The 27,338-nt window shown below is 35.6% G+C and overlaps 2 protein-coding genes across 6 annotated transcripts in view; both read right to left on the reverse strand.

The window, feature by feature from the left end:
* Positions 1-116: 116 nt before the first annotated feature.
* On the reverse strand, positions 117-18,505 carry LOC132698680 (uncharacterized). The gene is made up of 18 exons (XM_060664873.1): positions 18,413-18,505; positions 16,940-17,068; positions 13,992-14,114; positions 13,720-13,938; positions 12,564-12,751; positions 12,403-12,508; positions 10,262-10,330; positions 10,095-10,206; positions 9,780-10,042; positions 7,342-7,531; positions 6,994-7,127; positions 3,685-3,939; positions 2,256-2,471; positions 1,271-1,567; positions 842-1,022; positions 672-789; positions 389-530; positions 117-338 (listed from the first exon to the last, which is right to left on the reverse strand). Exons 1-18 carry the CDS (start codon positions 18,495-18,497, stop codon positions 163-165), a joined length of 3,003 nt encoding a protein of 1,000 aa, XP_060520856.1. The 5' UTR covers positions 18,498-18,505; the 3' UTR covers positions 117-162.
* Positions 18,506-20,622: 2,117 nt separating this feature from the next.
* Positions 20,623-27,338, reverse strand: part of LOC132698790 (nuclear hormone receptor FTZ-F1) — a 138,420-nt gene continuing 131,704 nt past the window's right edge. For 3 of the 5 annotated variants that reach the window (XM_060665055.1, XM_060665057.1, XM_060665053.1), the window contains 2 exons: positions 25,210-25,620; positions 20,623-23,188 (listed from right to left, as the gene is read on the reverse strand). In XM_060665055.1, the coding sequence (XP_060521038.1) occupies positions 23,042-23,188; positions 25,210-25,620 (558 nt within the window). In that variant the 3' untranslated portion in view covers positions 20,623-23,041. The remainder of the gene's footprint in view (positions 23,189-25,209; positions 25,621-27,338) is intronic. The other 2 variants (XM_060665056.1, XM_060665054.1) reach the window with 1 other exon arrangement.

Below are 27,338 nucleotides of genomic sequence, written 5' to 3' on the forward strand. Positions count from 1 at the left end.
GCCACGCCACTGGATCAGACAATAAGTGGACCATCAGAAACTGCCGCTGAGAAAAAGCGAAAGAGCATTTTTTATGTGGCACGAGCGAGACAATAAAAATTCATTTATTTCGTTGAGTATGTATTTATTTTTTGCTTGCTTTAAATATTTTACAAAAAAATACTACTTAAATCTGGGCGTGAATTTCGCTTTGTACTTTTCGGGTGCCGCCGTGAGCCCGAATACGGTTTTTCCGGTAGAAGGAGCGCATGCCTCGACGCTATACCTCCTCAACACTTCCGCAAATATTATAAATATACATGTCTTGGCCAAAGAGTCACCCAGACATTTTCGTCGACCTGGAAACAATAACTTGTATATTTGAGACAGTGACGCTATAAATTTGTACCTAAACCAAAGGGAATCAACCCCTCGTGGGACAGCAAATTGCCTTCTTCGTCTAAAAACCTGTCGGGAAGAAATTTTTCCGGGTGTCGCCACTGCGATTTGTCGTTGTGGAGTGAATGAAGATTTATTAAAACAGTGGTGTTCTAAAATGCATGAAGATTTGCGCTATTTAAATTTACTCAATTTCGTTTAAAAATAATTTCAATTGCATTATTTTTAATATTAGGTAAACAATAAAAACTTAACCTAAAAAAATAAACAACAATTTTATAACCCCGCTTTACCTTTGGAATTGTATAGCCCTCCAAATATGTTTTCCTTAATACCCTTCTGGGTCCGGAAATGGGCACCACCGTGCAATACCTCTGCACTTCTAACAAAACTGCTTCCACATAACTTGCTCTAGAACCCAAGACAAATGAAAATGTCGGCGCTACCAACACCGTCGGAGCACCTGTGTTTATCACCATAATATATTTCCCCAGAGGCGCCCCACGTCTCGTCGATGCATTCGTGGACCCGTCGTTGAACGTCAGGGTAAAGTATCATCATTCGGAAAGCGAAACTTAGTGTGCCGCTTGTAGTCTGCGACCCGGCAATAAACATGTCCAAACACACCATAACCAATTGATCATCTGCAATTTTTTTTATTCAAATTGAATTAACTTTTTTATTGTTTGTGAAAATTATGTTCTCGAGGGAGATTCAAACGCGCATAAAACGACAAGATTTTAAAACTTTTTCAAAGCTCATGCCCTTTTTTATAATAAATTGGCTTTAAAGGCAAGAATTTTCCGAAGCAAGCAAATAATATAATAATAATGACGCCATCAGGCAGGACGCCTTTTAGACTGCACTTAAGATAAGAACGCTTGGTGGTCACCAGTAAAATAAGTTCCATCCGCTTGGTTTTTTTTCATTTCGGTGAGAAACGCGTAGATAAGGTCGTCGTAGTTTCCGTCACTCCATTTTGCTTTGTGATCGTTTATGGTCTGCGTTATGACTTCTTTCAGCTTAGTGTTTAGCTTCCGCAACAAATTGAAACCGATTCGTTCGGGTATCACGTGTCGCAACCAGGGATAATAGGCTATTAGGCCTCCCGACATGTCAAAAGCGCGGGCTCTCAGTTTTAACAGAGCCAGTAGTTCGTTTAGCTGCGCGTCATCTGTAAATCTTGACCCTGAAAAGTGTAAGCTAAAGTAACGTTTTAGTTACAAACAACGTCCAGCAACAAAAAGAGCGAACTCATATTTTGTAAACTTCAAATTGACAATTTCATTTTCGCGCAGCGCCATCTTTCACTCCGTTTTGTAAGTATTTTAGAAAACTCGCGATAGGGGGCCGCGAACCGACCAATGTTTTTCATATGAATCGTTGGCTTCTCTTCGTAGTTTTCTGTTGTTTACCAAGCTCTTTGTAGTTGGTGATTGTGTGTTGTGCCCGGTTAAACAATTTCAGGTAAGTCGAAAGTTATGTTAATAATTCGATTTATAGAAAATCAGTTTAAAGTTAAGATTGCGTCATAACGCTCAAAAACTTTAGTTGCACGACTCGCATTAGTTGCAAGCAATTGGCAAATTGCAATTTCTGATTTAGATTTTATATGCATCGTTGGTAATTCGCAAATTTGTTTTGATAATGGATAAATGCACGTTGCAACGCCACCCCATCTAGTGTCACTTATTAAGACTATTGAAAATCGTTTTTGCAGTTTTTATGTGTTCCATCCAAGGTTCGATGCAGAACCAACTAAAATACGTCATAAGAAAACGAGAAAAATGTTTGCTAATCGGCAAGTGCTCGTGAGAGACGTTTTTTTGCTTTTTGTAGTTAGAAACCCCATGCGCAGTGTTCTATTAGTTAAATACCCGTCGTAAGAGTCCATAAAACGTTCAAAATCGCCGGAGCTAGTATGGCGTCTACGTCAACGTCATCGTCACCATTAGACAGCTTTGATAAAATTTCTACAACTTCGTCTTTAATCAGTAGCTCCATGGGTCTTTTTCCGTACCCAAGTGCTCGCAAATGAGTTACAACGAAACACCTTTGCTGTTTCCACAGAGGTCCGTCTGTACCAGTTATACCTGAAAAAGTATATGATTTCGTACTCTTAAGTTTTCGTTAAACCTATAAGTTCATGATTAACTTAACCCATATTATCCCAAGCATAAAAAAAATAATTTTTTGCTCTGAAATTATCTATTTTGTTGCCCTTAAAAATACATTACATGTGTCAAAAAAAAATCGAAACATACAAAAAAATACTGGTGCGTAAATGAACCATTGGGAAAAAAGATTCAATAATTTGGGGCACATAAGAGGTAAATGTGTGGCAGATTCTACATCTCCTTCGGGCTTTATTAGCATGAACAATCATGAGGTGACCTTGATTATCATAACGCACTTCATCTATGGCAGGTGCAAGATTTCTTTGAGTATTTGTTTTATCAGTTTTTAAAAGTCGCAAAGCAATGTAAGATTTAAAATCAAGTCAATCACTTCGTCATCAAATAACATATAAAATATTTCAATCGGAGTTTTTCCAGAAATCCTATTTTTTAATTCCTCACAGGGTCTAAATTCATCGGATATAGGTGTGTGAGTGTACTCAATCTGAACTTTCTTCCATTTGACAGTAGAAGCAAGCCTGTCGTTTGCAGAAAGCATATGTATTCTTTTGAATTCCGGGGTTTCATCATCTGATAAGTCCCATTCAAGTTCAGTAGTTGATGAATTTAAGGACTCTTGTAGATTTATGTTAGCGTTCATATCTTCTTCGTCAGTTAAGGTATCCACGGCGGGTGGAATATAGACCGTGTCAATATGTTCTGTAAATATTTGTTTACGTTATTTTTAGCATTAATTTACAGGGAATGGAATGCTAAAATACATAAGAATACGTAAATCTAAATAATACTTAAAAATTTCATTGTTATTGTCCTCATCCATCACGGTCTCCTCCAGAGCCGCCTCTAATTCCTTTTGAGTCAAATACCTCGGAAATGCCATATTTTACGAACTGTAACGTTCACTGCACAAGGCACAAACTAATACTAAAGAACATGCTAATTCTACATGCGCTGACTTGTCTAGACTTGCAATAACAAAGTTTTGTATCACAGATAACCTATAGCTTGCTGTGTTCCCCAGGGTTCTATTCTCGGGCCTGTACACTGTTCTCCCATTATAAGCATAGGCTAATAATCGCGTCATTGTTTTGGTCATTTATAAGTGCATTAACGCACCACCGGGACAAAATGGGTTAAAGTAAGTTTTCTTTTTAATTTACAAACATACCTTTTCTGGTACCCATGGAGCGTAATCTAAAAAAAAAGTTGTCCGGTCTGCCCTCATATTCGGCGCCTGTCAGTACCGCCTTAATGGTTCTGAGGGAAGAGACGCATACCACCAATTCGTTGCCCAGTTTCAAGCCCAACACATTCGTGTTATATTTCCTGCTCAGTTGGGTCAGCGCTAGGTGCTGCCCTCCAAGACGCTTAGACAGAGCCCTAAGTTGCGGTAGATATCCGACCATTAGCCGCGGTTTCGGACCTAAAAGAATGCTGTGTATACAGGGTGATTCAATAGTTTAAAAAAACGCAAAAGTAACCGCTTAGTGGTCTAATGTACTATCTTTCGGTTATATATTTTTCATTATATGTTAAGGACCATCTTTTTAAGCATATTGTATTTTGTATATGTACAGATAAGAGAAATTCAATGTAAATTTGCATTTTTATGGTATGAAAAATTATGAACAATAATGTTATTTTAAATAGAGCCAGAACAATTTCTTTATAATTAGATCCATTAAATCTACAGACCTATTTGATTAAATATAAATGAATGGCAGTTATCCGTCAAGTGGATCCCCCATTTACCACTTGATCATAAAAAATTAAAATATTTATATTTTTTATTACTACTTATGATGGAAAATTCATCCCTCAAACGATATTTTAAAATTTTGATTTTAACAATTTTTTTTTATAATAAAAATTTTAAGCACATTTAATTAAAAAATGGATTAAAAGTCAAGATACATTCAGGAAATTTTCAACATCCATGGTCAAATGTTTATACTTTAAGAATATATTATTAAAGTTATTTGTTAATTTTCGTATTGTTAACTAACTTTCAAGTTAAGAAATGAAAATTCAACTGATTTCTTGGTAAAAAAATCATGTTTTTTTTATGTGTGTGGAAGCGCCGCGCTGCGTCTCAAACTGCTTTGAAGGTTTTATCAGTAATAATTTAAAATAATACAAAATATTATTATATTATTTATATTATTTTCTTATAAATATTATTAATAACATTTTATTTTTTTAACAATATTAACAATCATAACTTAATGAAAAAAACAAAAAAGCTTAAATAATGAAATTGTAAATTTGTCGTCAGTTATTTTTAGTTATTTTTATTAACTTATTTTTTTTTTAAATAAATACTTTTCATGCTCTGAAACGAGCCTGCATTCTAGTGAAAAATTTTACAATGGTTTTTATTGTAATTAAGCTTTCGAATCGTAGTCGGTATTTTTTTTTAAAGAATTTTGGGCTCACTGAACAAAGGAAAGTGGGGTTGTTATGTGGTTGTTTTTATCACGTTGGTGACCAGCACGATAAGCTTATCTTTTTACACTCCCTGCTAAGCCATCGCACGCTCTTTGCCATTAGATGTAGCGAAAAAAGTCCAATAAGCATCAACGCCAATATCATTTTCAAATTATATTTAAATAATAATTAAAACTAATTTTTTAATCACTTAATTTCATAATTCACTCGGCCCATTTTAAATCACATAAAATATTATTATTATAATTAAAAATTTTAATACTAACACTAAATAATGCCTCTTGAGACACAGCACGCGCATGCCAAATTAGTTTTACAGATATTAAAAAAATATTTTTTATTTTTTAAAAATGTTCCACCCAATATCGCAAAAGTTTGAAGTTTTCTTTTTAAAATGAACCCAGAAAAGGCCCTGTATAAAGTTCTCCCGCGCATTGAGTGTACGATATTTTTATTTTTTCCGAGGAAAATTTGTGAAAAGCTATAAAAGGCTAGTATGCAACCATATATACACATTACTTCCCCGTTTGTTTGCATTATTTTAATTACACCATTAGATACATTAAAAATTTTAGGATGGATGAATTATTGGTTTTACTTTGATTAAATAACTCTCGAATTTTTTCTTATATGTCTCTGCCGCTGTCTCTATCTCTGACTGACATTAATCCGAGAGTTTTCTTCTGAAAAGTACATAAAGAAGACTCCAACTCATAACAAAGGCACCATTATGTTTTTTTCAAATATAACTTGCAATAAATAAGATATACTGCACGAATAGATCATTAAGCCAATTTTATTGATAATTTTTATGGGAAACTGAACGCTTTACAACAACGGTCTCATATACTTTTTTGACAAATCGAACCATTTCAACGATATTCGTGATGATATAAATTCTAGGGTTAAAAAATTTGATATCGATCAAAAGAACATCAATTCGATTATTCAAAAAGGTTTGAGTGACTTCATTTCTCAAAATTCATTGAATTTGTCCAAAATCTTCGGCCTACCATATGATTTCCAGATGTTGACAGTGCATGGTGCGCTTCAGATGACAGTTATAAGGAAAATGAAGAGTAATTCAAGCAAGTTGGTCTATGAATAGAGTCAGTGTTTGACGAAAAACGAAGAACACTTGAGCAGAACTTGCTGTAAGTTGTCAAAGAACATCGAGGACTATTTCCTGACTGTAACAAAAGGCGATTTGTATAACGAAATCTAAAAAAATGTAAATTTTTCTATTGGTGCTGTATTAAGGTATAAAATTTCATATGGTGGAACAGAATTTTTTTCTGTTAATAAAGTACTTTTTTTTCTGAAATAGATAGAAATATTTATTCAAAACTACGAATATAGTATTAGTAAAGTACCCATTACTATACGTCAAAATGGTTAGAGTAATCCATAAACCTTTTTTTGTAGAGCAGTAAATAACAAAATTCAGAACAAAAAGTTATTTTTCTTATAATTTTTCAATTTTTGACCTTGAAAATCTTTGATGTGGTTCGATTTATCGGAAAACTTCAATTTCCTATAAAACTTATCAATAAAATTGACTTAACGATCTGTTGGTGATACGAGTCGATTATTTATATATGAAACTAAATCGAAAATGCAAAACTATAATTGATATTAAAAGCTCACGGAAAGTAGGTACGATTTGGAGGTAACTAGCAACTAGTTTTGTGTCACTTTCATATTCGTACCAACAATTGTATGAACTTTTCCTGCAGCGTTTGTTCTGTAACACCCCGTATAAATGCATATTATATTTCATATAAGAAGTAGTTCCGTAACTATACCTATATGAACTTTTTGAAAAAATTTTTACAACATTACCCTTTAATTTTTTGCCAAAAAAAAAAATCCCGACGACGCCCCACTTCGTTGAAAGCCTGAGAAAATTTAGCTGAAACTACTTACTGGCATGGATTAGATCTCGTGCCGTAAAAATCTTCTCTAATTAAAATATCGCAAATGGCCGTTTACTTATAATATTAGACTGCCTCAGCAAATTATTGCGTACCTGGCGGAAAGTTTTTGGGTGTTCTCGACGCACTCGCGGCGAAGTATATCGCCGAAACCGATAGGACCGTCAAAATTAATAAAAAAATCATTGTCCATCGTCCACAGTTCACGTTCAACTGGGACTGGGACTCGCTGTTGGGTCGTTATAGACACAATAAAGCTGAGTTACAATCGCTTATCAGAGGTTAACGACATAATTAGGGCCTGATTCGTTTTCAGTCCCGGTTTTGCATTTTTTTTTATTCATTCGAGGAGATGTGGTTTCAATTATAAATCTAGTAGCGTAAAACACGATTTATTGATGACCATTGGACATTTTCCGGAGTCCCGCGAAGGGATTTTGCGCTATTTGACGGGACCTTTTCGGAAAACCAGCCTGGCCTTGAAAGGTTTGGGCGACAAAGTCACCCCGTCGAACCCTTCCGCCACGGGGTAAAATTCCTTGTCGGCCTCCAGCGTGAAATTGTGCAAAAAGGTGGTGAAAAAAATAAACATGCTCGATTTCGCTAGGATTTCGCCCAGACACCTCCGTTTACCTGAAAAAAAATTTTTTTTGGAATAATATTTATAGCTGTTTAATTTAAAAAAAAAAATGGTATAAAAGTAAACTTGTATAAACTTTTTAACCGACTTGACAATATAAGAAAAAAGAACATATAGTGGCAGGTGTGCCCAAATCAAAAATGCAAATTCAAATAGCTGCTTTAAAAAATCATGCTTATAAAACTTAACTTAACTTATAAAACTTACCCTAATCACTTTCTTCTTTAGTCTTCCTTCCTTGTTTCCCTTTTAATGTGCATTTTGTGCATTTGTCTCTGTCTTTCATTAATACAGACAAAAAGTGGTTTACTGTTTGTTGACTGTTGCTTTTTTTTTGTAAACAAACGATATAAAACTAAATGCTAACTAACTCGGATTGATTAGTAACCTTTATTATTATTAATTTTAATTATGTTTCACAAATAAGTGCAGATCCATCATGATTTCTTTGCTATATCGTAGCCCCTCAGAAACTGTTAATATTATGAAAGTCAATTTAAACATATTTTTAGACAATTTTCAGACAAAAACCTGTCTGCAATATGTGGGCACTTTAATTTTAATTTTGATCTTCAAATCAACGATCCCAATACTAAAGATTTGATAAACTTGCTAAGAAACTATGGAGTCAAATATCTAAGAATCTAGTGCAGTTCGTAAATCTAAAACACTAATTGATAATATTTTTCTTTTAAAAAGAAACTTTAAAAAATAATCAAATGCCTTAGGCAGTTGTGTATTAATTATTTTGAATGATGGAGAAAATACAAGTGGAAATTTTGATATTTTTATGCAGGAATTCAATAGTAATATAAACGAAGGTTTTCCTCTAGAGCTAAAAAAATATTTTTAAAAAATGTCTCCCAGAAAAACCTTGCTTAACTAATGGGATTTGTAGTAATGCCAACTAATCAGCGTCTTAAAAAGCACAAACAAACCATTGGCAATGCTAAAATAATACAATAACAATCGTTTGACTGAAGGGAGTATTAAATAGTCGCTTCTAATAGTTTGACATGATAAAAAAAATGTAAACACAAAATCTAGTCACAAATTCGATGTATTTAACAGATGTCAACGTCAATGTCAAATATTCATGTATATTCAGGTATAAATAAAAGGGTAACAAGGAAACACTCAGCAGGTTATGCAGGAATGCCATGTTCTGTGCTGAGAAACGTTTGCATTTGCTAGCTAGCTTTCTTATCAATGAGTCTTTCAGGAAGGAGGTTTTACATTAGGTTTGAAAAAGGCAGTTGAAAGGTCAATATACCGGGTGACACAAAAAAGGGGGAGCACTCTATAACTTTTAAACGACTTAAGATAACGATTTGAAATTTGGAAGGGTTAATATCGGCTGAATGCTCAATTTTTTGGCAATATGTAGTTACTTCCTGTTTGAGCGGAAACCACAGTAACTTTCGGGTTTTTCCATATTTGGATTCAGAATGGACGATTTTTATCTTTTTTTGAATTTTTGAAAATTGTGTCCAGGAGGCTGTGACCATCATAAATGGTAAATGGAAGTTTTCTTTACTTGTCTAATGGCAAATAGCATTTAATGTAGTGAACTATTATTCTTTTAGGATAACCGAGTTTTTTTAAATAGCACCCTAGTGGGAACAAACACTTTTTAAAACCGTTACTTTTTTTGCAACATTTTGTTTTTATAAAAATGTGTTCGCTTATCTGGTTTTTGCCTTCCTGTGAGATTATTTTTTAACGGATTTTAAACATTTTGGTGTTGCAATGTTTTTAAAAGTCTTTGTTCCCACTGCTTGAAAAAACTAATGTGACATTAAATGCCATTTTCATTTACAATTTTTCACATGATCAGGTGACCCGGTAAATAGTATTTATGATAGTCACAGCCTCTTAGAATTTTAAAAAATTAAATAAAAATTAAAAAAAAAAGAGAGAAAATAGTCCTTACCTAGAACTTCGAAAGTTATTGTCGTTTCCGCTCGAACCGGAAGTGCAACCATTGACTACATATTGTCAAAAAATTGGACATTCAGCCAATATTAACCCTTCCAAATTTTAAATCGCTATCTCAAGCCTTTTAAAAGTTATAGTGTATATAAACGGAACCATAAAGAAGGTATAGGGAGTTACAGTTAAGTTTCGATAACTTATTTGAGGGTCAGATCGATTTCAAAAAAGTCAAGCCCACACAAGATACTGTCATAAACAACTGTTAAGTTCGCCGATGTCGCCGTATCTTCATTTCCTAATACCTACCTACTCCGAAGGGCATAAAATGTCCTTCGTCGACGACAACGTTGCCGTCCTTATCTAGAAATCGTTCTGGTTTGAACGCCAAGGGGTCTTTCCAAAAGCTTTCCTCCGTGTGAACGCTGTAAATATTCGTAAGGACTATCGTATCCTTCGGGATGTTGTAACCGAACAACGTGGTGGATTCGATCGCCCTATGCGCCACGCCCATCGGACCAACGGAGGTTATCCGTTGAATCTCGAACAACACCGCCTTGGTGTACTTCAACCTGAAACGTGCCCGTTTGTTTTCATAAATGGAAATAAGTCGGCGGTTTTTACTCGTCCTTGTCTTTTAACGTAGGCCATCTGTCTCTCCCTACGACTCGATCGAGTTCTTCTTGCACCTTTTTTTGTACCTCGGGGTACAGTATCATGTAAAGTACCGAAAATCCTAGAACAATTTCCCTTAACTTAAGTCATCGTAGAAACACGATATCATAACTGACCTAAACTGTTGCTTGTAGTTTCCGAACCCGCCATAAACAAGTCCAGGCATACGGCCATGAGCTGATTTTCTGAAAATTGGGCATATAAGCACATAATAATTATTCATAGTTCGACCGGTATTGCTTGTGTCATATATATACGCATACAAATGGACAAAAGAGATACCACTCGGACCTCATACCTATTGCTTAATAAAAGAGCCGTTTTTTATTTTGGTTATTTAAACATAAGAAATATTTTATTTAAAAAAATCTTTTCGAAGGTTTAAAACTAAAACTGAAGGTGGATCTTATTAGGAGTATTCAGTGATTTGATCGACATTAAATACCAAAAATAACATTATAGGGCTCTTATTATTCTTCAACTCATCCTGAATTTGACGTAAACTGGGCTACGACTGTAGCTCTGCTAAAACCAACTAATAATTTTTATATTATAATTATTAATCGTACTTGATATGTAAACCAAGTACACCTGTGGATTAATAGATAGATAGATAGATAGTTTTATTCACAAAGCCCAGTAGATGTTTCGTCAGGAAACGAGTACATTATAGAGTAGTATAAAGATACATGGAATTATGTATATAAACAATACGATAACACACATTTAACAGTACAGTATAGAAGAGTTACAAACGGATATACAAACAGTACAAACATATTGACAAAATGTAGAGAAAATATCACTAAACTCATCAGGGCACTCCTGTAATATATGTTTCAAATTCTTTCAGGTCGTAGAAAGCATTGGTTGACAAAAGCTTTCCGATGCACTTTTTAAATTGTCTTGTAGATAACGCTTTTGTGCTTGTAGGAAGCAAATTATTGTAATAAGGTCCTGCGTAATTTAGCGACTTTTTGTAGAACATGTGGTTCAGTCTTGGCTTTAGAAGGTGTTCTCTGTTTCGGGTGTTATAACCGTGGACATCCGTATGTTTCTTGTGAGAGCCTTTATTTTTATAAACGGTGATGAATAATTTAAATAAATATATGCAAGGCACTGTTAGTATTTTATGCTTTATAAATGTATCTTTGCGGGGGCAGTCTGAAAATCAACCTAAGTATCCTTTTTTGCTGAATGATCACCCTCTGCGCATCACTCGCTTTTCCCCAGTTTACGATATTATATCAAATAGACGAGTATGCTGAGGCGTAATAGAAAGTCAACAAGGATCTTTCAAAGAAAGAATCTCTGATTGTTAACATTGCAAAAAACGTTTTGTTCAGTTTATTACAAACACTATCTATGTCGTAGTCCCACTTTAGGAAGGCATCGATGTAAGATCCGAGAAACTTTGTTGTGTGGTTTAATTCCACGCGTGAACCCGCAAAGCTGAACGCTAGGTTAGTCAGAGGTTTAACATACTGACCAGTGAATTCGATCGCAACTGTTCTTTCCAAATTTATGATCAAATAATTCTATTTGCAAAAATCAACAAACTGTGCCACAACACTAGAGAACCTAGAGAGCATATGGGTAAATAGCACTAGCAAATCAAACGTGCCGACGTCCCGCAATTATCCTGCTGGCTTCCTCAGAGCTTAAAGTAAAACTGGCTCTACTCTGTACCTGCTTACATATGTTTGAGGGAGGCGGAGCTAAAGGAGGGGCTTGAACGTAGACTCTAAAAACCTGAGCTCTGAAGAAGCCAGTGTGATTGGCAAAACGAAACCCATAGGAATCCAGTAGATTAGTAAATAGTATTACGGTAGCCTGTGGAAGTTTCTTTGAAAAAAAACAGCACTAACAACAATTTCTTATTATTACAAACATACTTATAAGCGCACAGGTTGCCCAAAAAGTTGATAATATCCGTTGTCAGTATTGAACCCTAAATATGTATTATCTTTATATTTTTACATATGCATGTTCATTATATTTATATTTTTGAAATGTTTAATAGATAATTTTTTCTTTATTTTATTTTCCTTTAATTACACCTTTTGAAAATTTGATTGATTAAAGTCCCATTCTACTACGTCTACATATTCTAAGAAATATCGAACAAAAAAATGTTAGACAAATATAAAAACAAATACATATAAATAAGTTTTAAAATCTAGAACACTGATATTTAGTTTTCTTCCAGTTTTTTTTTATAGTTGTAAACTAACCAAAACTAGCGAATCGAACTTACCCGTAAATGTAGGATCCACTTTCAGTTGCATTGAATGTAAAAATACGTCTATAAAATTCTTCAATTGCGTCTCGTCCTTACTTTCTTTGTGCTCCTTTATGGTTTCCTAAAAAAAAAAAACGTTTAGATTATTTCCGATAACTAAATTTTAAAATGTGTACCTCCAAGAACCTCCACATTTCCTTCAGGTTGTGCATTATCGCGGTGTAACCGCAACCATTCGGCATTATGTATCGGAGGAAGGGCAGCTGGTTGATGAGACCCCCGGACATGTCGACCAATCGGAAGCAATCTTTCACCAGTCGTAAGAGCTCTCCCAACTTTTCGTCCTTCAGGTTAAACCTTTGGCCTAAAACATAATTAACTGATGAAAGAACCAAACTGCTTCATTCACATTTTCGATATTCGATATCGATATCGTTTTTTCCCACTACTTATTGGTGTTTGATTTGAAAATGATGTAACACCAATTAGAATGAGAAAATTGCTCTTTGCTATCAGTTAATAGTATATAGTATTACAATTTGTGGGCGACAAGTCTAGTGATTCCTGGATTCGGACGAACAAAGTCGAAAAATGTGTTTCTCTTTGTTCTGCTTCTTCTTCTTCTTTTTACAAGGCTGTTGCGTCGTACTCTGTAGTCGGAAACGTAGCTGGGAAGACGAGCTTCAGCTCTCATGCCATCTTATGGCGGGACGTTCAAGAGGTCTGCTCGATCTTGGAAGACCATCTCTTGCAACTTTCGGCAGTATGTGGTCAGTCATCCGTTGAACATGATCTCTCCATTCGCCCCTTCTGTTTCGGGACCATCGTACGATATCGTACAATATCAAGGACTCGAAGTTCTCTGATGTTTTCGCTTCTTTTGCGGTCCCTTAGTGTGAAGCTTGTTATAGATCTTAGAGTTCTCATCTTGGCTGTTTCTTTTTGTTGTCGAGTTTTTCGCCCTTGTTTCTACAGAGTATGTCATCACGGGTCTCACACAGGTGTTATGTATGCAAGTTTCACCTTCTATCGTCATATTTTTGTTTCGCCATATTACATCTCGCAGCCTTGATAGCATTACCTGCTATCAAGGCTGCCTTTGTAATTAAAACTCATGATCTACTCTACAGGTTTATTATATATGGCCAATTTACATCTTCTGAGCTCTTTTGATATCATTAGTTTAATGTGTTGAATTTTAGTGTTTAGGTTTTGTGAAAAATATGCTTAATTTCAAAAAATAATGTTTCTTATTATTGGCGGAGGTGCCGGATTAGTCAACGACCATATAAAAACAACTCGAAGTCGGTTTTTAATATCGGGAAAACTTACCGGCGATCATAGTCCACAATACGTTCGTCACGGGTACATTAAACACGTCTTGCATGAACATGGACTCGGATCCGCGCTCTTTCAACAGGTCCACCAATTCCCTCGATTCCCTGTAGATCTTTTCTTCCATTTCGCAGCGGCCGTAGCCCAAGTTGCGGAGGTGTTGCGTACAGAATTTCCGGTGTTTCCTCCACAGCGGCCCGTCCGTGAACACGACCCCTGATATACCGAAATTGAAATAATCTCGGATCAGAACGGTACGAGAGACTTGCCGAATTTTTGTCCGAACGTTCTCAGGCGGAAGAAAAAGCCGTCGGGCCTTCCTTCGAATTCCTCACGCGTCATAACCTCCCGAACCGCCTCCGCGCCGCACACGCCTACCACTAGGTGGCGCCCTTTCGAGATCAGAAAAAAAGACAACGGGTGTCGGTATGATGTATCCTATATTTATGATTCTACAAAATGTGACGTATATTTCGAGTATCTTAGTGTTGTAGGATTTCCTAAACTTTAACTTTCATCGGGCTCAAGCGAGGTTAGTTAATTTACGGATTATGTTACTTACCTCAGAACGGCAGAAAAGGAGACGGGATTTGTGGCGAAAATTTGCGAAATGATTTTCTCAGTTTACTTTTTATTTTTCGGAAAATTGACAGCTATATTTCGTTTGTCAATACCATAGGTATACTTCGACCAGAAATATAGTGCTTTCACAACCGACCCCATGATTAACTTTGCCTACTGCTAACAACTACTAACAAGCCGGAACATAAAAAAAATATATTTCAAAGTAACAATTTGTTACGATCTATTTCGTTACATTTCTACATAATCCCATTATTATACAAAATATTAAATATAACTATAATAATCAGCACTATCGCTACTGTCTCGGCCACTAATCGTTCTCGATAAATATTTTCTTCTTTTATTACTAGTTTTTCGCAGTTAGGCCATCTTTGTACTGATATTTTAGCTACATATGGCCGAATTTCTTTTTGGGTACCATCACTAAATATTGGTGCACTATTATTTCTTCTTATATGCGCTTTCAACTCGGACCAAATCATCTCAATCGGGTAATCTCCAGATTTCATGTTGTGCTATCGAATAGATTTTGTAGTCTTTGTTAAAATCTTTTGTTTTTAATAATAATTCAAAAAGTTGTTTTTTCACGAATCTCTCTTTAATTTCTTCTTTATTTAGAAACGTATTTTGAATTTTTCTAAATTTTGCCGAATGGTACGAGGCATTATCCAACACAATAACAGTATTTGGCGATAGTTTTGGCAACAACAACATCTGTTGGGATGCGTTTTACCACGGTCCTGCCGTTAAGGTGCTTTAAAATTCTTAAAACGCCAAAGCACTAAATGCACTATATTTTTGTTCGTAATATACTATTTAAGTTTTTGAATCCTTGGAAAACGACGGTTTTATATTCCTGCGAGCTGCAGGAATGTCCAAAACGAAGATCTCTAAGTAGAAACTTCTTATCAGAGTACCCAAACCGTTTAAAATTATTTAAAATACTTTTTAATGATATAACAAATTCCAACAACAGCTTGGTGGTGGCAATTAACCAAAACTGTTTTGAAAGGGATTCTAAATTTAGTATTTGCCTAAAAGCACCAATTTTGTACGCAATAGCGCAGACCACAGAAAAGTTAATAAATTTTATTGATAAGATCTTAACAGTTCAGAGTCAGAGTGTGAAGCAATGTCGCACTCTGGTGGTGATTATGATGATTTTCCCAAATTAAGGATATTCAGTGAAAAGCAGTGGAAGTCATTTTAACTGTGAAAGGAGTTGAACCAATAAATAATATTTATTTTTTCGTGGTTCGATATGGAGTTTAGATTACTTAATAAGCAACACCTGCAATGGAAACCTAGTGAAATCACTGTAGATTCTGATGTGCAGGGTTAGGAACAGGTCACAGTAAACACTGTCTAAAAAAAATCTCAGTAGAAATTTCCTATCACTGTACTCAAATCGCTTAAAATCATTTAAAAATATGTTTTGCTAATAAATAACTTTTGATGCCTCAAAAATGGTAATTATGAATGTTTCGTTAACATTTTAAAAATTTTTGTGGGAATGACGCTATCATCTTTGTGCAACGTTCGAAACTCTTTTTGGTCAAAGGCGACTTAGAAAATCCACGTGAATGTGCGTAAGTTTTTTCGAAAAACATCAATTTCATCTAGAATAGCGCTTACCAAAGAGAAGTTGATGAACTTCATAGAAAAATTCTTAAAAAATCGTTGTTAGAGTATGAAGAAATGTCTCCACTCTGGTTATACAATAAGTGCTCGATTTGCGTGGCAGGAAAGATTTTTCAAGTTTTTTAGTGAGGAGCAGTGGCCACAGGCTACTGTAATACTTTTTACGATACTTCTGGATTCCTCCTAGACCGGTTTTTGCTGAGTCGAACTTTCTGACGTTGGGTTCTTCAGAGCTTGATGGAAAATGACTCGCACTTTACTCTGTACCTGCTTATATATTGTTTGAGGAGGGCGAAGCTAATTGAGCTCTCGACACCTTTCATCTAAAACCAAAATTATGGAAACGGTACGTCGATGATACTTTTGTTATTTGGCCTCATGGTCAAGAAACCCTAATACCATTGAGTTGGAAACTAACAATAACCTTCCATTCTTAGATATTCTATCAGCAGAAAATCAGACCTAACATTGGGTCATTGCGTTTACAGAAAACCTACGCAGATAGACCGATACCTTAAGTCACTGAACCCATAATTAAAACGCCTAACGTCTGCTCTTCTCTCTAATAATCTCCACATTAAAGATATTAAGCGTGCCATCAAAAAATACACTTCATCACCACCTTCCAATAGCAACGAGGCCGAAAGCAATCCTACACTTGCCACAGTCATCCGAGACGATGTTTATGCCCCTCATTTAGACCCGCCCACCTCAAACGATATATAAGCAGGTATAGAGTAAAATGCGAGTCAGTTTCAGTCAAACTCTGAAGAAGCCAACAGGATGATTGGCGAAACGTCAGCAAAAACCGAAACACGCCCATACATCATTCTTTTGAAATAAATACTTCTAGTATATTCAGCTTTTTGGTTTAGGTCATTACAAGCTGGTCGTGTCAAATTATTTCTGTTTTTTTGATAATCTAAATACACTATACATTTTATCGGGAGCTAGAAATAGAAAGCTACTTAATTGGTATCGATAATAATACCTAACTTCAGGCCTATCACAGGGCCGTATGCTTTCGACAGTTCGGTCCACACGAGATGATGATATCGCACGGCATCGTGTTGTTGTTTGTAGTCCAGGAGGTTTCCTATCAGCGGTAGTCTTGATGGACCTAGATTAATATTACTCTTAAACGCAAGATCAGTAAACTTAAGAACTTAAGATGGCAGATACTTGGATCAACTAAAATAACATTCTTAGTGTTTATAATTGGTAACGACACGTTCTTGAGACGTGAGACACCTGCAAATTGTACCCCGGCCATTTTTGATTAATATTTATGATCGTGAATGAACTGTATCCTGGCTCGCCAGTAGTAGAAAAGTGTTTAGCATTAGAATTTTTCATTTTATCATTTGATTTTAGATTTAGTTCATTGACTTTGTTTATCATCAATTAGAGGAACTAATCTTTCGATATAAATAATTACGTAATGGTCGCGCTGTTGCCAAAACATCCTTGCAATATACAGGACGGGATAAAATATGGAGTTTCTGCGCGTGGGTTATAGAAAAAATAGAACACGAATACGTGATAGTATTGGTAGTAATGGTTTGAGAATAGCGAAAGCGTCGCTTAAATAAGTTAGAGTACTGAGAGTAGGGATGGTTTCAAAGTAACAATTTTATTATATATTTTGAGCTAAACAGGCAATCATTGGTGCATACTTGTTTGTTCAATATATTCGACAACAGAGTTTTGAAAAAAATAGATCTCGGATTGTTATTGAAGGTTATGTGAAATATCCGTCACTGCTAGTTAAAAATGTTGGTTTTTCAACTGATCGAAGGTTATTTCGAAAAGCGTTAAACGATGCCGAGCAAAATGATACAATTTTAAATATATTGGTACCTTTAAAAACGAAATTAAAACTTTTGCAAGGAATGTTGCCTTAATATCGTCCAGGTAACGTGAACTCCATATAGTGAAAATGCCACTGTCAATTAGCAACCTCTTATTTGTCACAATTAGGCATATTTCCGACTATAATAAATTGTTGTTTGAAACCCTCAGGCTCAAAAACTGTATGCACAGTATATATATATATATATATATATATATATATATATATATATATATATATATATATATATATATATATATATATATATATATATATATATATATATATATATATATATATATATATATATATATATATATATATATATATACATATATATATAACATAAAACAAGAACCGTATATATGTGTCTAATTTTTTTTAAAAATTTTATAGGTCTATATCAAATTAAATTGATCTTTCGACAAATGATAAGATTCCGTTTGTTTCTGAGATAATGGATTAATTTATTACCTTGAGGTCTCAAATAGGTCTAGGAAGTTCAGATTTAGTCGGTACGTAGAAAATACGTTCCTTAAACGTATGTGCTTTACCGAAAAAAATTGTATTTAAATTGAAGACATAGAATAAAATAAAAAAATGTCTTTTTACCTGGCGGGTAATTTTTCGGTTTCAGCGTGCACGAGAAAAACAAAAGAGCGACGGTAATCCCGAAACAAACCAAAAAAAAGATCATGACAGCGGCCCGACTCGATTCGTACTGCCCTTCTGGCCCAATAGGCCCGGTTTATAAAATCACATTCCGGCGACCCAAAAGGAAACATTGAACCCAGTAACCCCGAAAACTATATATAGAAAAAATAACGTCCGATCTTTGCGATTTACATGAGAAAACGCTTTTTTGTCTTTTTTTCTTCCTCCCGGTCGCGTTATCATTTTAAGTACGAAGCGGCTCCGAGCGCAGACCAAATACGTACCCACATTTTTACAGTAGGGTACCGATTATCCCGGTCGATCGAGAGTTTATCCGGATTATGACTTAACTTCGTACGCGCTGGAGAGAAAAACACTTAAAAAACAAACAATTAAGCTGTTTTTTTTTTCGTCCATTTTCTTCAGTTTTTTAGAAGTTTGCAAAGGGCCAAATAAATAAAGACACGTTTTGTCAATTCAATTAATCTTGCTATAGTTCGGCCTGTAAGTATTCTAGCAACGTTTTCAAAGAAGAAAATAATTGAAAGACAGTTGGTTACCTATATAAATAAATTTAATATAATCCTAGAAAATCCTAGTTCTCGATATTCAGGCCCTGGGACAACTGCAAGTTGACTGTTAGTTTAGTTAGATTATTCCAAACCGTTCGATACAATTAATCACCTGCTGCTTTTATCGATTTTTAACTCATTGGTTTGGGTATATTTGCACGAAACTTCATTAAAAATTATCTTATCAACTGGTTTTTGGTAGCGGTATGCAAGTTCTCTAGAAATCTCCTCTGGAGTCCCTCAGGGTTCTATTTTGGAGCCTCTGCCATTCTCAATTTATATATCCCAATTTTCAAAAGTTCTTTTGTCGTGTCTGCGTCAAAAAACAAACGGTATATAAATTCAAATCAAATCGAATCAAATATTGTGATGTTGTCTGTGGTCCCTGTTTAACAGCCCATGATAGGTACAGAATACAAAAGCGCTACAAAATTCTCTTTACGTTTTACGCAAATTTGAACACTCTAGTTTAAAACAAGTTTTTAAATATGCAAATTACGGGACCGTCGCCAATTGCTTTTAAGTAAAATGTTGTGTTAGGTAGTCAGTTGCAGGGAATTTGGCTAAGTTTCTGTAGTTAGGGGATTACGGGTATTAATTATTCGGTCAACACTCCAGGTCATACCGTTAAAAACCCAATAGATTTTTTACGGATTAACCAGAGAAATGGAAACGGATTATATGGTACCAACATTGGGTCAGAGCATAACCCAGTAGTGTGAAGCCTGAAAACAGAAAAATGGCATAGACCACATTTAAAAAGCCGAGATAAAAACTGAAGTTCATCAAGAAATAACTAGCTGACTTAGAACTGACCAGCATGAGCATTTTAATGTGCCCAAACTTGTAAAGGAAAAATTTGTAATATCTTGTAGGCCAAACAATATTGTCGACTCTGATAAATTGCTAAATCATTGGAAAAAGTAAACCCAACTTCTGTTTAACAAAAATAATCCAAGAATTAAGGCTAATAATACTATAAATAAACTTGAAGCATTTGAAATGCGGTTATTCTGAAAATGTCGTGGACAATATAGCAAACATTTAGGTTCTGAGACGTATGAGGACGCAAAATAATAGAGAAACTGGGTCATATAGTCAAACAGGATGGATTTAGGAATACACTGCATGGGAAGGAAAAAGTATTCATGCCTTTAAAATATTAGAGTCTGGATGTTCACTCACTCTTCAGAGCTGCGCAGGACTGTGAGGAATTTGCCAGAATTGTCGGCAAAATCCACTAAATGGACATGGCACCTTAACAAGAATTCTGGTTTGTCGGGACTTTAACGGAAGCATTGGAATCAGTTCCAATAAAATTCATAAAATTCCAGGCTACCGTCTCGATTTTGTCTTCCATTTCTGAATCACGGGGAAATAATTGGCGATAGATTGGCTCCATTTATTTTCAACTCCTCTGCGTTTAGCAATTTCCACATTGTTTAGGGAACAAGTTTTTCCAAAAATGTTCATATTATATTAATTGACAACCCAGTTGTTCAGGTTATATAAATTTGTAACCACGAAACTGGTTTTGCTCTCCCCACGGAGTGTTCTAGATATCACAAAATGAAAAAAAAAAAGTCAAAATAATTTGGCGGTGACTTTATTCTACAAACTTCACTTTGATCCACATAAATTATATTTACAACCTTTCAATCACACTGCTTTAAATAATGGTAATATTTTTTTATATATATATATATTTATATATAAATATGTATATTTTCATGATAATAAGCTCTCTCTCTCTCTCTCTCTCTCTCTCTCTCTGGGCCTTCCGCGAGTGTAAGGCAAGTACTAAATTAAAAATGAAATAAGAAACCTGTACACTAACGAAAATTAACGCTATAATATTATCTCGAAGCGGTTTTATACAAAAAGGAAAATTAATGGTATCTCATGGCATTCGTAAACGACTTTGGGTCTTGGTTCGATATACTAAAAAATACACTTAATCGAGTCGATTGAAGAAGTTAATACTTTTAACATTAAACGCGTAATCTTACTTGCCTGTAACAAGTCGGTCGGTTCACGGTACATTTATGCAAACATATCAACAGTTAACAATCTACTTAACAACATATTATATATAATATATATAATCATTAAAATATTTACATGTTAAGAACCGTACATCGTAAGCATTACTAGAAACTAAACGGTATAGTACGTTAAAACTATAAAATTGTGATACAAGTTTGCTGTGACCTGTCTAGAGCCGATTGAACCGAAAAATGCACTAGCAAAAATATTATCCAGCTTTTATCCGTGCCGTAAAAAAATACGTTCCAATAAATAAAACTAAAAGTTTTGATCGTCGCGCTGCCGGTAAATTTCTTCGGACAAAAGCCTATTTATTTGTAAAATTCGTCTGCATTTTTCGCCCAACTGGACTCGACATCCATAAAAACGAATAGCTAAGCACCATTATTTTTTAGACGAATACATTATAAATCACTTCGACCGAGAGCCTACAAACAAATAAATAGTCGTGATGGTCAAAAAAATAGCTTCCTCTGTGATGTGTCGTAAATAACTTTCTGCTTAAATTTAATTATGCAATTTTTATCACAGTTAGACGGTATGAAAAAATAAAGAAATCTCACTTTAAAATATATATAGGTATGTATATATATATGCATCTGTTGTATCTCACTAAAAAGCCACAGTTATGTACATTTTTTTTTGAAGAATATAACAAGTTTTAAACTCTCTATCCTGAAATATGCACGCCAACATGTCGTTATTAACATCCGAGTTACATATCACAATTTTATAAACATTAAAATATAGCTTTTATAAGGTGGACCGAAAACGAATGTTCTGTGTTTAAGGACAAAAATAACGTTCATTTTTTTCGACCCGCCTTATAGCGGCACATGTACGGCTTTGAACAATTCTACAGCAATTTCGATGTTCGATTTCAATGCTCAACCAACGCTTATATCTTTAATATAAAAATATATCTTTCAGTTACCGAACAAAAGGGATTTGTTTGCTTAAAAGTAACCAACAAAGAGGCGACCGGCGACGACTGTTTAACTCGTTCGTAAGAGAAGGAAACAGAAAAACAATGGACCACAGTACTCGCTCTTATACTAACCTCAACACGAATATATAATATATAACATATGCAATATACTTTAATCAAAAACTTAACCTATACAGAAAAAAAATCATATATAAACATTATAATTACAAATACAGTTACGAGTTGTTAGTCCGTCACCAAGAAAAATTGTTAAGCTACCCTAGGAAAAAAAATAACGAAACAAAAAACAATCGCGCACGGGAAAACTGATGCGCGCGAGCTAACCTTACAAAAAAAGTCTCTGATGCCCTTTTATCCCACGGGGAATACATTATGGAATGTGTATCGCTATAGACAAAAATATATAAAGAACACAAAACGGATGGGCACCGGTTGCGGTAACAAAAAAAGGTTGGGAGTAATAAAAACTGTTCTCTTAGCGGTATCAGTAGTTGCCGCGAAGCCAGACGTATTCGAAAGGATTGAGCAATGGAACTCTTGAGCGCATGCATTTCTGGTGGACATGCCACAAGTCCGACAAGCTGAGGTGCTGTTTAACAGAGGACTCTTTCGAGAAGCGTTTGTATGTTTTCGGAAGGAGACGAGTTCGTGGACGAATAGAGGAGGCTGGGGAGATGGGTGTTTTATTTTTGTACTGTGGCAAAATGAAAATAATAGAGCGAAGTCGAATTGTCAGAACAGTTCGCATTACCACACGGTACCATCACCATATATCAATATATGAGCCGAGATGCTGTGGCCGCTCAAAGAACAACATTTGACGGATATCATGCCGTGCCAGTAGGGGCGGGGGGGCCTTTGTACTTCGTGTGAAGGCATCGTTTCTGCTGCCCGTCCATCCGCGGGACCTGTCGGCGACCAGAGGTGCCGTCAGCGGCATGAGATTTGACGCGTACTATATACATCGTTAAGCGCTATTGCACACAGATATGGTAACGACTGGTTCGCCACGTGGGGCCGTTATTTCCGTTTGGCGTGGAGCATCTCCATCAGCAGCGTCTGCGTGGGCGCCGACCCGGAGCAGTGCTTCAAGTAGAGGTGTTCCTCCCCTCTGACCGCCAGGTTGTGGATTTCCTGCAGGATCGCCTGCATCTTGCTGAATTTATCCTAAGGAATAAGGGGTTTTTTATTAGACACGCCAAATTTTACTTAAGTATTAATAAATTGCAATAAAAGCGTTTATCTGATCCGTCTCGCCAGTCTTAAGTGGGAGTTTTCTTTACATGGATGGGATTAAAGTGATTCTAGTCAACGTAAGTTGTTGTTAAGTGTGGATGGCCTAATTGGTATTGTACCTCCATCAAAGTTGTTATAAATGTGACATACTATTTTAGGTGTGGTTCTGAAGGTTGTTGTTAAGTCTGAATGGGCTAATTCGTAATGTAACTCAAAGTTGTGATAAATGTGACGTCATACCATGGCAAGTGTTATTTATTCCTTACTTCTTCATTCTAGAGAGTTATTTGGAAGTTTGGCAGCCTTGATATCGTCGTTCAAACTATTTTTTGCTTCGTTAAGACTTAAGAACCTTATCGATGAATTAGGAAATGGGAAAGAAACAAATCAAATTCGCCAGCGTGTAGAGCGTAGTATCAGATTTCGAATTCGCGGTTGAAAGAGCTCGGATTGCCATCGCGCCACACGCAGGAGCACAGATAAAAAAAAGAACAAGTCCTCCGAACGAATTGCGCAAATTTTATTTATTCAATCCACGGGTAGTTTATTTATTTTAGGCGATCGGTGCGAAGGAAACAGTGACGTCATATTCGAAGGAGACCGAACAAGGCATTAATATTAGAAAACTATACTAATTGTATCTTAATATTGCTTTAAGCACTATAGCTACACAGTGTTACGTTTAATTTATATTCCAAATACACATATTGGGTTGTTTATTTTATATATACTTCGTCAGAGTCATTATACGGTGTTTCGTAAATATTACATTGCAATTTTTATTATTCGGTGTTTCTGTCTTGAATGTGTCAGAACACATCCGTCATAGAGCACCAGGTGATGATATAACTCGAAATAAGAATTTACAAATTTGAAAAATATTAATGGTAGTGAGTTTTTATGTTCTTGGCGAAGGTGCCAGGATCTTATTAATTTATACTTATTTTATGGATTCGCAAATATTGAGAGCAACTTTGTTTCTACGTTGTTACGATCATGGTTAAATAACAATATCGTTCTGACTTAAAACGATAGCTGTCGCCTTAACAATAATAGCAGAAACAAGACCCTAACCAACATTGCTAATGAAATTGCCGAAAAAAGAAGAATGTGGCAAACTACATTGAACATAACCTTTGCCGTCCTACGTTCCTTTCTTTGTTTTCTTCTAGCAGTAAGAAAAATAAGATGGGTTCTGTCGAAATATGCTCCAAGGTTCTGCATTTTTAGATTGGATAAAAGAGGAACTAAAAAAGTTTAATGGAAGAGAAGGGAAAAGGAGAACATTGCTCGGAAACTTAATAAATCGGAGTCATTGGTGAACCTGACTTACTATTTGCAACTCTTCTATATTCTATTTATAAATAAGCCCTGAAGAAGCAGGATGATTGGCGAAACGTCAGCAGTAGATTTGTAAATGGTATAAGAGTGCCCCGTGGAAATTTCTATGAAAAATTACTGACTTCTTTAATAATTCTGCTTACTGCTTACTAGTTGGTAAATTTAAATGGTCACCTACTGTAATCGGATAACAATCGTGACCAGAAATTGAAACGCAGATTTATAAAGAAATGAAATGGTTTTTTTAACGACAAAAGAAGGGGAATGTGTGTCTCGTGGTGAAGAAATTTCTGATGGTCCCTTTGTTTCTCCCGAAATTACTCAAGAAAATTTCATAACTGTCAACTAGCGTAAAAATGTGATTGCCAAGCTCACAATCAGATTTAACATTGCTCTGTTAACTGATATTTGAGATTGTTGAATATGGATAAACAGAATACAGATTCTTAGCCATCATCATCATCATAACTAGAAACAGAATAGGTATGATCATGTATTTAATTATTTGGCAGGTTACAGGTAGGCTTTTAATTAAGGCATCGATAGCACCAAATGTTGTTTGTGGAGACCGACAGGACAATTCAGCTTGTCTGCTAACTAAAATACCGTACCTGCACTTGTGGATAACACGTGACAGTATATTCGAGCAAAGCTTGTTGCACTTGCTCGTACCCTTCCTGGACGTGTTTCCTGTTTGTGATGCCTCTGACATCTGCAACGGAACAACGGTATTCCCCATTTTGCTGCGCATCATGCGAATTACCTGGGTTAAGCAACAGCATAAACTTGACGCATATGTAATCGCTGACGTCGAATTTCAATTCCTGCAGTTTCGCCGTAATATTATTAAAATGCTCGGCCAGGCTGGGCACGCCCAGCAGACCGAGACTGAGCAGGTCGAATTTTTGACCGTTGTGGAGTATGGTCTCGTCCGGTAGATTGTTGTGCATCCGCTGGTGGATGTGGTCGAGCACCAGCATGTCGGACCACGAGTGCTGCAGCAGCTTCATCTGATCGTCGACCTGCAAAAGGAAAATGGACGGTGAGCCTGACGATGGTGCGTGTGCGGGAAAATATGCAATACGTTTACGTTTATTGGATGGTTTGGATTTATCTACCACTCCCCCATTGTTCAAAAGCGACGTGTAGGTGATGATCGTGATGGTGATGATATGACGCATCTACACAAATAAAACATCGAGTCAGTTTGTTATGGATTTGAAACGAAATAAATCCCGGAGTGGGTCATATATCTATTAGATAATATGTAGGTCCTTGACATCCTAACATTGATACGCCTCAGGTGGTTGTAAAGCTAGAATGATTATGAATGAAACGATGCAGAAAAAAATTCACAGCCAAACCGAAAAGTCTCATTGATTGGAAGCGAGATTTGACATGGCAGGTCATGTTGGTTGAACATTTGAACCCAGAGAGAAGGGGCCTCACTATTTGACTTGATTCCAAAATCCACCCATTTACCTCCCACCGTTCTATTTTTATTTACAGTAGTTCCCACTACACAAAACAAGGTCCCATTTTCGAAAAACTGCTGGTGAAACGCGAAAGGTCCTCTTTAATTATTATCGATCATTCTAGATTTGGTGAAAGTGTACCAAATGCATCGACAAGAAAAGAAGCAATTATCGGATTATTAACTACTCAGAAAATGTGAGTTGTTAAAAATTGTAAAAAATTACAAAACGATCTTGCTGTATGATACCGACGAAATAATTGCTGCAATGGGTCACCAAGTTTGCCTCCTTACCATTGTATGTTTAATGCCCATAAAATTGGTGTGGGCTCAGTGCAAAATATTTTTAACAGCGACCAAAGAAAATTGGATCAGTTGTATAACACAGAGAAAATATAATAAAAGAATATTCTTATTATATTATTGTTATTAATGTAGACGAAAGATCATTTTCTGGTAGTAGCAGTTAAAATTTTGTCTCTGATGATGAAGATGTTTCATCGTAAATACAAACTAAATATGGTTTACTCGTATACTTACTCTTGGCAAATTATATTTTATATCTCTGAGTATGGGCGTACTAGTTAAATTAATAAATGCGAAATTCAACTGATTCTGTCTTTCTTCCCTCCTAAGTAATCGCTGTCTTGCATTGATCAGACAGACACTTAGGGGAACAACATCTGTTGAAGTACAAGAGGATGCAAGATGGACAATCTCATTTTTTTGTTAAACAGAGTCAAAGTTCCTTATTTGACCAATCAGTAAGTGAAGACTTGGTCAAACTGAATACCTTAACAATGCTTAGCAAAAATTTCCAGACAAGAACAACAAGCACAAAATCTGGTTGATGATTAAATTAATTTCGTTGACATTCCTGTATCTAGTAAGAAGACAGTTGCAGGAATGGTTGGACACTGAACTGATCTAATGTACTCTCTCAAGCTCGACAGTCAGCAAAATTGTTGCGTAGTTTATGCAACAGTTGCTCCTCGAGTGGTGACAGAATCTCTAACCCACGTTGAATAATTGACAACAAGACGCCATACAAACAAAACCAAGAATCAATCCTACGAGTTGAGACGCCGTTACGGGTCGAAAATAATACATATAAACTTAACTTTAATTTAGATATATGAAGATCTTATAACATTATCCTTACGCCAGCAAGCAAATCAGCAAAACAGCCAGATAAACCAAATGAAGAGCAAAGCATCAATACGATAGCAATGCGGAATATCAGCAACTATATGAGCCGTTTATTTT

The sequence above is a fragment of the Cylas formicarius genome, unplaced genomic scaffold (genome assembly GCF_029955315.1).
Source record: "Cylas formicarius isolate icCylForm1 unplaced genomic scaffold, icCylForm1.1 PGA_scaffold_2__14_contigs__length_35257938, whole genome shotgun sequence".
In the NCBI taxonomy this organism is placed as follows: domain Eukaryota; kingdom Metazoa; phylum Arthropoda; class Insecta; order Coleoptera; family Brentidae; genus Cylas; species Cylas formicarius.

Coding starts and splice junctions, on each gene's coding strand:
- LOC132698680 (XM_060664873.1), bottom strand. CDS start 18,497: ATGATCTTTTTTTTGGTTTGTTTCGGGATTACCGTCGCTCTTTTGTTT. Junction 12,752..13,719: donor ATTGTGGACTATGATCGCCG/GTAAGTTTTCCC, acceptor ATTATGTTTTAG/GCCAAAGGTTTAACCTGAAG. Junction 3,940..6,993: donor ACCCAAAAACTTTCCGCCAG/GTACGCAATAAT, acceptor GCATTCTTTTAG/GTCCGAAACCGCGGCTAATG.